Genomic DNA, 12,025 nt, shown 5'->3' with positions numbered 1-12,025 from the left:
GGACTGGCAAAAAAATAAAACTATTTAAAAAAAAGAGAGAGAGAGAGAACTACGACACCTGCTGAAATTGTTTTAGGAAAGAGGAAGGGGCAGAGGGAGACTGACTGGAATACATTGTGCGCACATGTAGACATGTCACAATGAAATCCTTTCCTGTACAACTAACACAAACTAAAAAGAATTGTTAACTTGGGCTGGGAATGTGGCTTAGTGGTAGAGTGCTTGCCTAGCATGCAGGAATCCCTGGGTTTCAATCCTTCAGCGCCACATGAACAGAAATGGTGCTGTGGCTCAAGTGGTAGAGTAGCTAGCCTTGGGCAAAGGAAGCTCAGGGACAGCGCCCAGGCCCTGAGTTCAAGCCCCAGGACTGGCAAAAATTGTGTAAACAATTTACTGGGGACTGAAGCTGGAGCTCAGTGACTAGTGCTTGCCTGAAGTGTCCAGCATGGCAAAGAACAAACAAACAAATAAGTAAATAGAAAGGACCCCTGTGTTGTACATGGCCCTGAGGACTCAACAGTAAGAAAAATCAGACCCTGCCTCGCGCCCAAGGAGCTCAGGAGACTACTGACCTTTCTCCTCAGATTCCCAGCCAAAGTCTTTCTGGAGGGGGGAGCTGGGGGAGGTCCTGCCCCAAGAAGTTGCCTGTGACCACAAACTGCCTGAATAGATGGGCCCAGGTGCAGGAGTGTGTGACAGCCAGGGGAAGGGTGCAGTGGGGAGGGAAGCCACAGACAGCAGACAGGGTGAGTGATGCCACTGTCTCCACCCTCCACATGCGTCCTACCACAGCAAAGATTGAGTCACCTGGACAGGACGTTGCAGCAACCCCCTCCTATCTGTGCCTTCTTGCCTTCTTGCTCACTCCCCAGTGCCCACCTTCCCCTCTGAGGGGTGAGCCCAGGTCCACTCACCGCGCCTCGGCTTGGGGAAGCTGTCGTGCAGCCAGAAGATCACCTTCTCCACGAAGTGCTGGATCTCACATTGTTCCGGGCCACGGACGAACACCATCCAGTCATGGGTGAAACCCTCCGTGGTGGGCTTCTTGCGCAGTTGGGCACGGTGCCCCAGCTCTAACTTGACCTGGACAGTGCACTGGGGAAAGAGAGGCAGGGTGGTGTCAGCAGGACAGAGCCAGGCTGGCCCATCCCCACACCTAGTGAGCACTCTCAGCCAAGTGATATGAAAGCCCCCACACCAGTGCCGTGCACTTTCAGATGCGGGAGAGGAGGGGACTGGAGCCACTTCGGGGTCCCAGCCCTTTTCTGAGTCCTTGGCTAGTACTCCATTCACGCCCATATCCTTCTCCCTGGGCTTCTAGTGCCCAGCTCAGCCCTGACTCTGAGAGCACACCTGCAGCACCTCTGCCTCCCCACTGCTCCCCATGCTCCTCCCCCAGCTGCCCACCCTGGCTCATCCTCCACCAGAAGGCCCAAATTTCCCATGCTTTCCCCTAAAGGAATCTGCTGCGGGCAGATGGCCCCCTGTTCCCCTAAGGTCACCCGGGGAGGAGAGCTGTCCCACCCAGATCTCCCTGGACTGCAATTCTGTAGATGGGGAAACTGAGGCTCCCCACCTAGCTGGGATAACAGGGCTCAATTGAAGCCCAGGTCTGTGAACTCCACACAACCGCTTCCCAACCACTGCCATCCTGCCTCCCTGGGCAAGCCACCGAAGCACCTCAATGCCAGCACCTTCATTTTCACACACCCAACATGTAAGTGCAAGGTTCTCTCTCTCTCTCTCTCTCTCCTCCCTCCCTCTCTCTCTCTCACACACACACACCCTGAAAAAGCCATCAGCAAGCACTAGCTGTTTCATCAAGCCCTCCATCAGGCACCTGCCTGACACTGTACCCCAAAACACAGCAGCAGCAGTCAGTTCCCAGCCACCAAACACAAAGCCTTCAGAGCTCTTGTGACATGTAGCCAGGCAGAGCCAGACAGGGCACCTCCCCCAGACTCCTCACAGCTGCAGCCTGACACCCAGCAGCAAACAGCAGTGCCCCACAAGGAGCAAAGCCAAGGGGACACTTGCTGCTAAGTGCCAAGAGAGGCGGGCAGGGGGGCACTTCCGCCCTGGCTACCAGCCTCTCTGCTCCATAGTGTCCAGCCGTCTTCCAACCTTACTTTCTTCTCCAGGGCTGCATCACTCCCTACCTCCTCCACCAGCTGGCCTCCCTCCTAGCCACTCCTGCAGCTCTGGGACACACCTCTCAGTCTGCCCTGCCCCCATGCATTTGCACCAGTCTGGAAACCTACGCTCCTGAGTCAGAAAACCCCTAGTCCATGTGTAAATGCCACACTTTGAGGGTCCCCAGCCCACAGAGACACACACACACACAAGTTGGTGGCTTGTCTGAGTTGCAGACTAAGGAAATGCAGCCCTGGGTCCAGCTCAGTCACACCACCACCCCCCCAGACCCATTCCTGTGTCCTGTGTCCTCCACTGCCCCAGCCTGTGGTACCCTAAACTCACTTCCCTGCTGGCCAAGATCCCAGCTCAGGGCCTCTTCTCCCAGGGCCCTTTTCCATCAGCATGGAAGTTGGGGAAGCTGCACCACCCTGTCTCTGGGCTGGGGCCTGCTGTGTACCCCTAAACAGTCTCCGAGATCAGAGAAACATCCATGTACCTTCCCTATAGGAAATGCTGGTTACCTTCCTCAGAAAACCGCTGGGCCACACGGCGCCGTGGAGACCTTTTCAAGAGGAAAGGGCCAAGTGGCAAATAATAATAATAATAAAGGGGGCAAGGCTTGGGACTGTAGACACTTAGCCAAACAGGTGGGAGAAACAGGCCTCACATACATAAGGCCCTGGGTTTGATTCCTCAGTACCACATATATAGAAAAGGTCAGAAGTGGCACTGTGGCTCAAGTGGCAGAGTGCTAGCCTTGAGCAAAAAGGAGCCAGGGACAGTGCTCAGGCCCTGAGTTCAAGCCCCAGAACTGGCAAAAGACAAACAAACAAAAAACAACCCAAAAACCTTGTGCAGAGAGTGATGAAAGGGGTGACATTATCCAAAAAGAAACATAGTCATTACCTGACTTAGGAAACAGTAACCCCTCTGTACATCACCTTTTTTTTTCATATTTTGAAAAATTAATTTAGGGGCCGGGAATGTGGCCTAGTGGTAGAATGCCTGCCTAGCATACATGAAGCCCTGGGTTTGATTCCTCAGCACCACATAAACAGAAGAAGCCAAAAGTGGCACTGTGGCTCAAGTGGTAGAGTGCTAGCCTTGAGCAAAAGAAGCTCAGGGACAGTGCCTCAAGCCTTGGGACTAGCGAAAAAAAAAAAATGCTTAAGCCAGGCACACTTGTAATTCTACCTACTCAGGAGGCTAAGACCTGAGGATCGTGGGTTGAATACAGTCAGGAAAGTCTGAGACTTATCTCCAATTAACCATCAAAAAAACAAAAGTCAAGCTGTGGTTCAAAGTGGTAGAGCACTTAGCCTTGAGCAAAAAAGCTCAGGGCCAGCATCCAGGCCCTGAGTTCAAGCCCCATGACTGACAAAAATAAAAATTTAAGCCAGGCATCAGTGGCTGACACCTATGATCTTAGCTACTCAGGAGACTGAGATCTGAGGATTGCAGTTCAAAGCCAGACTAGACAAGCAGTAATGTCCATGAGATTCTTATCCAATTAACTACCAAAAAAAAATAAATGCTGAAAGTGGAGCTATGGCTCAAGTGATAGAGTCTAGACTTGAGCAAAAAAAGCTCAACAGCACCCAGACCCTTAGTTCAAGTCCTAGGACTCGTGTGGCACACACACACAAACTAAACAAACATGTAATGGGAGCATGGCCCAAGTGGTACCATGCTTGCTTAGCAAGTACAAGACCCTGAGTTCAATCCCTAGGGCTGCCAAAAAAGAAAAAAAAAAAAACAGTTCATGATAAATGTACACAATTTCATCAGTTTAAACATTAGTTAATTTAAAAAGGAAATGGGTTGAAGGAGCTCTGGCTCAGAATGATAGTCCCTGTGGATCTCTGGATAAAAGATCTGTGAGTCACTGGGGACAGGAAATGGTCTCTGTGTTGAACGGTGACAAGCTCCCAGCTGGGAGACAACCCGGGGGAGAGCCTAGAAGAGAGGTAAACAGAGGCTGGAAGAGGGGAAACTGGACAGATACAAGGATGAAGATTCAGAAATGCCAGGATGCAGGTGGAAGGTCTTACAATTCTGCCAGGGACAGTGGGGAGGGAGGACAGAAGGTCAATGTTCACATGTCCCAGTGCCAAGGAAATATCTAAGTGGAAATATCCCCCACCAAAAGGTAGATGAGGGCTGGGGATATAGCCTAGTGGCAAGAGTGCCTGCCTCGGATAAACGAGGCCCTAGGTTCGATTCCCCAGCACCACATATACAGAAAAAACGGCCAGAAGCGGCGCTGTGGCTCACGTGGCAGAGTGCTAGCCTTGAGCGGGAAGAAGCCAGGGACAGTGCTCAGGCCCTGAGTCCAAGGCCCAGGACTGGCCAAAAAAACAAAAACAAAAACAAAAGGTAGATGAAGCTGGGTGCAGTGGCACATGCCTGTAATCCTAGAACTGAGGCTGAAGCAGAAGGATCATGAATCCAAGCTATCCTAGGCTATATAACAAGACTTGATCTCAAAAAAAACAAAGACCAGGCTGAGTGCTGATGGCTCTCACCTGTATTTTATTTATTTTTATTTTTGGTCGGTCATGGGACTTGAACACTGGGCCTGAGACTCTCACCTGTAATTGTAGCTACTCAGGAGGCTGAAATATGAGGATCAAGGTTCAAAGCTAGCCCTGGTAATAAAAGCTTGTGAGACTCTTAACTCTAACCACCAAAGACCCAGAATTGGAGCTGTAGCTTGTGGTAAAGCATCAGCCTTGAGCAAATAAAGCTCAGGGACAGTGCCTAGGTCCTGAGTTCAAGCCCCTGTACTGGCACACATAAACATACACACTCACACAAAAATAACAGTAGACAAGGAATACTGTATTCCCAATAGTCTCCTCTCCCATAGCTTAGCATGCTCCTTTCTTAGGCAAAACTAGGCCTATCTAGTGAGGGCAGTAAACCATTAGCCTCTACCACCTTTATCTTGAGATGGAACTCCTTTGGGGCAATTATAACCATATAAGGCAACAAGATCTCCTGAGAGTGACCTTCAGGCCTGGGCAGCTGCAAGACCCCTTATCTACTACTCAGACAGCAGCCATAAATCCTAGCCCACCATGAAGCCCCTGGTCCACAGTCCACACCAGAGTCTCTGCCTTCTAGCCCCTCCTAGCACCAGTAAGTTATATAGGTCACCTCAGACAATAGCCAGCACTTCTCACTTCTCCCTTGTGAGAAGGGTCTTGCCTTTGCTGGCAATAAACCTTTCCTTTGTTCTTATATCTGGACATCTGAGTGGTTTTCTGGCAAAGTGTAGTACATTCTAACAAATACCCTGTGGATAAATAAGTTACTATCATTAAATGGAACATAAGCACCTCTTTGAACAGTGCTGTGTATGGAGAATGAGCTCCAAACAGTATTTACATCATCCCTAAAAGGGCTGGAATGGCTCCAACTGACTTCTCGACCTGCTTTCGCACTTGAGAACTGGAAGATGATCTCTGAATGGCTGGGATGGTCCAGGTGAACACGAGGTACACATGACCAAAACACAGACAGTCCACCCAGCCCCATGGCAGCTTCTTTGGAGTTCATTCCTGCATCACGAGAGACTCTCCTCTGACCCAATCCAGCTGCTTCCCAGCAGTTTTCATGACATGGAGCTCCAACCCAGGGCACACAGGCGGCAGAGCAGTTATTGCGAAAGAACAGAAGACCACAGTTCCATCAGACAGGGAGAATGCTGGTGCCAAAACTGCGCTGTGGAGGCCAAAGTAAACAGGAAGGTTCCAAGGCGGAGCGGTGATCTTCCAAGCCAGCCAGCCAGTGTCCTGGCCCTAAGCACCCCAGCCCCGAGACATCTATGCCCCAGGGGCTGGCGCCAATGGCAGCCGCAACTCCCCCGGCTAAGGGCGTGCCACAATCTCAGCCGACAGTGCCCTCAGGCCCAATCTCCAGCTCCTACACCCGGCCCCTAGATGCTAGAATCTTCTAAGAACACAAATTCTGTGGGACCCTCTTTCAAAGGAAAGAACTACTGGCTTGTTAAGAAGTTGAAACTACACTAACTGGAGGCCATCAGTAGCTGAGCCCTGGCCAACAGCTCTACGTGTCACGTCATAATTTACTAACACATCTGAGCCTGTTCCAGAGCCCTGGGATACGCCCCCTCCTTCCTCTACTCCACCTGGACTCTGTCCACAGCCACACTGGAGCCACCGGCTAGAAACAAACCAGTCAGCTGACCCTCTGGGAGGGGTACCTGGCTGCATGGGGGCACTGAGTGGCCTTAACCTAAGCTGGAGCCTCCAGGATGAATGCTGCCTGGGCAGTAGCTGTCTCCCCAACTTGCTCATGAGGGGACCTGGAGCAGATCCTCCAGGTCTCATGACTGCCAGCTGCTTGGAGCCCCTTTGCAGAACCCCCACAGGCAGTGACTGCCACTTCCCCACAGATTTGGTGACTCCTCATGATGCCCACTTCCCAACAAAAGCCCCGAGCAAGGTGGTGTTCTGGTCCTGCCCCAAAAAGTGTGAATCATTTTACTTCTAGAAGACCATCTGATGGACGGGGCAGCCTCAGGGCGCTAAGGGCCATGTGGGGACAGTCAAACTAGCAGAAAACACTTAGAACTGAAGCCAGAACCCTAAGTCCAGCAAGCTAGGCAAACAGATACTAGAGGGTGGCCACCCAGGCCCCTGCCCTGGAGAGAACAGCTCACTCTAGGTGCAGATGGAAATGGCCTTCACCTGGAGAATAGAAGAGAGCCTTGCTCAAGCTCTTCCACAAAACTCAAAGCCCCCTGCCATTTTTGTTTTCATGTGATTAGACCAGCCATCCGGTCTTCCCTGAACATGGTCCTAAGCCTGGACCCCGAGCCCAGAGGCAGGTCTTTGACAATTAATTTGTAAGATTTCTCTGGATTTTCTGGTGGGGATCCTTTCTAACCAAAGGCTCTCTCCTCTTGGGATTTTGCACCTCACCCTGTGGTGTGATTAGGGTGGTGAATGCTTGGATGCCTTCCCTCTCTCCAGAGGCGGAAGTGCTGGGTCTCCTCCCTCACCAGCCTCAGCAGGTCCTGAGGTGCAACTGGGCCATGCTTGGCTGCTGCTGGTGAACTACACACACACTAATGGGAAAAGGTAATGGGGCTTGGGCAACCCTGCAGAGAGATGGCAACACCAGACCAAACAAATCGCACTTTGCAGAACTTTCCCCCTCTAGGCCCAGCTGGGGGCTCTCAGGCAGTGGCTGACTTGGAACAGTCAAAAAGAAGGGAAAACGCCAATCTCCTAGTGGAGGGCTACTTGCCCAGAGGGCGGGGCCACTAAGTATTGTACACTGGGACCAGCGGCTGGCACCTCCATTCCTTTTCCCACGATCTTTGGTTTTCAAGTTACTGAGAAGCCTAACCATCACCTGTCAGGGGAGGCTGGGGAAGTGTAAACACATAGACACAGACAGACAGACAGATACAGACACACAGACACAGACAGACAGACAGACAGACACACACACACACACACACACACCAGCTATCTCCAGTGGTTAAATTGGGTACCATGTGTCTCCCAGGAACATGGGGAACAGCTCCTTCCCTCCTTCCTTCCTTCTTTCCCTCCTTATCTTTTGTGTATTTGTCTACTTTATGCTGAGGCTCAAATCCAGGACCTTACACATGCAGGGCAAGTGCTAGCACTGAGTCACACCCCTAGCCCCAGTCTGCTGGAGCACGCACAATCCCAATCAAGGCATCTGTGACCAGGTCCATGGAACTTGGCTGCAAGGCCACTTTTACTGATCCAACACTAGCAGAGTGTGAAACCTTGCATTAGGGATGATGATGGGACAGAAACGGGAAGAGGAGCTGGGACCCTGCCCTCTCCTGCTTTGCAGTACTGTAACTGTAGGACAAACCTTTGCCCATGCACCTTCCAGGGAGTGATTTTAGAGATGGGAGGAGGGGGGCAGATCAGTGCAAGCTTTTCTATGAAAAGCCTAGGGAAGAACAGAGGTACCACAGAAAAAATGTGAACTGGCTAGGAGCCTTTCCAGCCCCCCACCCCCACCACTGGGCCTGTACTTGCACTCCTGAGTGCAAATGTGAAATGGCCCCCAGCTTCCAGCATCAGTAGCAAATACTCCAGGGGGAGCATTGGCATAGCAGCTGTTCTCCAGTCCCAACCAGAATGCAGGTGGAGAAGCAGCAAGTACAACTCCACCAATGCAGCCACGCTGCCACCCACCTCCAAGGTAAGACCAGTCCCAGCCCCCCCCCCCACTGTCCAGCTTTTGACACCCCTCTCAGCTCCCTGGGAAACCACAGTGCCCAGTGACTGGCACCCAGATCCTTCCAGATCTTCTTCCCAGTATCCACTCAGTGGTCCTTTCCCCACTCAGCCTTGGAGACAAACCACAGTCCTCCCAGGGACACAGATCCTAAGCCACTAAAGGTCTCATTCATGTGCTGGTCAAAAATAGTCATGTACTCGCCCGTTTCTCACACCTGTAATCCTAGCTACTCAGGAGGTTGAGACCAGAGAATCTGAGTTCCGAGCCAATCCAATTAACCAGCAGAATGGGGAGCTGGAGGCATGGCCCAAGTGGTAAAATGCCAGCCTTGAAAAAGAAAGATGACCAAGAGCACGAAGCCCCAAGTTCAACACTCAATCCTTCCCCCGAGACATACGCCTCCCCAAATGCCACAGATGACACCAGCTCACATGTGGAAGGGCAAAGGGGAGATCCAGAGAGAACCTGACCATGGAGAAAATATGGCATGAGGGGAGGTTAGGAGCTGAGGAAAATAGGAACCCCTGCTATTTGGCTGGTCCTCAGTCCTAGGGGAAGGGGAAGGCAGAGAGGCAAAGCCCCCCACCAGCACCCAAGGGAAAGCCAAGCCAGGCCCACTATAAAGAGGCATTTACAGCTTGCAACATCCCTGAGGGGAGTGGAGGGAGAGGAAGGAGAGGTAGAATCTGCCAAGACTGGCAGATTCAAAGCATTTTCTGTGTGCCTGGAGTCGCTCCGGGACACTAAGTCCACCCACCTACTTGGGTAAATGGTTGGCCATTCTCCTGTTTCCCCAGGGGTCTTCTTAGCAAAAGACAGAGCTGCTGGTGTTCCCCAAGTCTACCTGGCCATGCAGTCAGGCCTTGGATAGGTACATCCTTCCCTCCAGAACATACTACACTCACCTCAGCTGGGGCTTCTGAGTGGAAGTTTCTGCACTGGTGGACATATCTGGTCTTCACAACCCCCAGGCCAGGACTCAGTTACTGAGCACTGAAAAGGTGGCTGCTGTGACTGACAGACTAAATATTTTATACACCACTTGGCTGAAACTTAAAACAGTCACAGGTGTTGGTGGCCACTGTATTGAGGGAGGCAGAGCTGGCTGTTCAGGGTCAGTGTCACTTGAGCAGTCCTTTCTCTTTCCTTCTGTCACAGATCAAGAATGCCACCCCTTCCCACTACTCATTCATAGAAGTGACAACCTGCCAGATTTTCAGGCCTAGATGCACATGACAAGGGAAAATGGCCAAAGATTTCTGTGGGCACAAGGGTGAGGACAAGGACCAGACTCTATATCCCTGGTGGGTGTCCATGATGGTGCATGCTGAAGGGACATTTTGCTGGGCTAACTCAACATGGATCAGAGATAGCAAGTACTGGCTTTGAGGGAAATCAGCTAGCACTAGGTCATGCAGATCCACCAGCCAAGCGCTATCACCCATTGCCCTTCCACGTCTGCTCACAGCAAGCAGGCAGGGAAGCCACAGTGAGTGGGTGCCAGAAGCTCCAGCCAGGGGCCTCAATGACCCTGGGCCACATGGCACATGGCAGAGGCGCCTCTGTGGCGCCAGCAGCCCGGGATGCCCCAACCTGTCCTGGCTAACAGCAGGGATTGCAGCTCCCAGCCCCACAGCCCCTCAGCCCTACAACACTGGCCCTGACTTCCTGCCTCCAAAAGCCAGGGCAACAGCGGAGGATGGAAAAGTGACCAGAGTTAGGGGCAGCAATACCCTTGTGAGGAAGAGGAGGAGCTTATAGGTGACGGGAGAACAGAGGGCGTTGGGTTTTACAAGAACCAACAGGACTGGCGCCAGAATAGTTTCCCCTCCTGTGGGAGGGGCCCACAGGAGAGTTTGCGGAGTTGGGGAATCCTTCCCCCTGGGTTAGGCTTGAGACTCTGTGATGCTGGGAAAGGAAGGGAAAATGAGCGGGAGAAGTAAAGAGGGTAGTGTTTGAAAAACGAGTCAGTCCTGGGAGTGCTTGGAATGGAGTGGAACACCCCAAGTATAAAGGGGAACTATGGGAGGGGGGTAAAGCAAGGCCAGCTACGGTCAAAGGAGCATGAATGGCCAAAGAGATCTGGACTAGGCCCATGGCAAAGATGGCCAAAGCCCAGGGCAATGGCAGAGGTGTGAAGGCTTTCAGAGCTATCAGGTCAGAGCAGAAGCGACCCTTAACCCCCCTGATCATCAATAGGGTCTGAACTAAGAGAAGTCCCTCAGTAGAAATGACCAGGGCTCAAAAAAGACAAAGACAGAAATGGCAGGGTGGGACAAAGATAGAGGACTCAAGCTCAAATCCAAAAGGGCAGGGACACTACACAGGCTGAGCCCTTGGAGTGAAGCAGGAGGCTCCGCCAGGAGAGGAGGTAAAAGGGGAGTTCAGGTATGGCAGGTGTAGGATCAGAGGGGGGGAGAGGCCCAGGGCAGGATAGCAACTTGGGGGAAGGCGGCCTAAGCTGGGACTGGGTTCTAAGAGCGATGAAGGATGAGTTCTGGAAGAACTCAAAGCTGAAGTGGGAACAAGAGCCCAGATTTGGGGGGGTGTTGGGGTGTTTCATGGCGTTTGGGAAGACTCAGGGCCAAGGATCTAGAGAGAAAAAAGTCATGAATCCAAAAGGGTAAGGGGACCCAGGCCAAATCTGGAGAGTCCCACAGGGGTCTAAGTGACCTCCTGGGCCAGGAGGGATCCCTAAGAGCTGTGGGGAGGAGAGGGATTCTGGGCAGAGCTAGGGTCTCCCCTGGCATCTCACAAGCATCTGTGTCAGACTGGAGCTCCAAAGGGGCATCTCAAAAGGTCCAGGACCGGGCTGGAGTCTCCAGGGGAGGGAGGTTCGCCGGGTTGCACTGGGGAATCCCAGGATGGTCCCAGGGGACTCTAGATCGCCCAAGGGTTCCAAGGGCCATCCCAAGCGGGGGGTCTCTGAGTCAGGCTGGGGTCGCCACGGGGGTCTAAGACGTTCCGGGCGGGCTAGGGTCGCGGATGGGGGAGGGGCGCCCCTGCCCCACATAAAGGCCTGGGGAGCGGCGGGCGCGCACAAAGCGAGGCGGGCGGGAGCGGAGCGGGGCGGGGAGGCCGGGACCCAGGAAGGACGGGACCGAGGAGGGCCGGGCGGGCGGGAAGGCGGAGGGAAGGAGGGAGGGGGCCGGGCGGGCAGCGCCCCGGCGGCGCAGCCGCTCCTCACCTGATTGTCCATGGCTGGCGCCCCGCCCCGCCCCCGGGTCCCGCGTCGCTCTCCGCCGCCGCCAACGCCACTCAGGGCCGCCCCGCCGCCCTCCTCATTGTCTGTCAGACTCCGACTCCGCCGCAGCTCCCGGCTGCCCGCCCGCCCGCCAGCCCCGCGGAACCGGAAACCACCGCCAGTTCGGGTCGCTCACCGACCGCGGGGCCCCGCCGACTACTTGGGCCCACCACCTCTAACTGACAGCCCCTCGGACCAATCCGAGAGACGATCAACCGCTCGTAAGGTGGGACTTCCTGCCTGGAGGGGGCCTGCCTGGCTGCGGTCGGAGGGACGAAGCCTCCAGCCAATAGGAAGGCCAGGAGCGGAGGGGCGGGAGAAGGGAGGGAGGGAGGCGCGAGGCGAGTCCCGCCGAGGCGAGCGCGAGGTGTGCGCCGCACGTGGAGG

The 12,025-nt window shown here is 53.7% G+C and overlaps 1 protein-coding gene across 1 annotated transcript in view; it reads right to left on the bottom strand.

The window, feature by feature from the left end:
* The window catches only part of Mllt1 (MLLT1 super elongation complex subunit), a 49,534-nt gene extending 37,776 nt beyond the window's left edge, over positions 1–11,758 (bottom strand). The window contains exons 1-2 of the mRNA XM_048341887.1: positions 11,582–11,758; positions 915–1,095 (exon numbers count right to left, since the gene is read on the bottom strand). Coding sequence (XP_048197844.1) covers positions 915–1,095; positions 11,582–11,593 — 193 coding nt within the window. The 5' untranslated portion in view covers positions 11,594–11,758. The remainder of the gene's footprint in view (positions 1–914; positions 1,096–11,581) is intronic.
* Positions 11,759–12,025: the final 267 nt, after the last annotated feature.

This window comes from Perognathus longimembris, chromosome 3 (genome assembly GCF_023159225.1).
Source record: "Perognathus longimembris pacificus isolate PPM17 chromosome 3, ASM2315922v1, whole genome shotgun sequence".
Lineage (NCBI taxonomy): Eukaryota > Metazoa > Chordata > Mammalia > Rodentia > Heteromyidae > Perognathus > Perognathus longimembris.
Note: the sequence above shows the minus strand (reverse complement) of the source record. Positions and strands in the feature narration are given on the sequence as shown.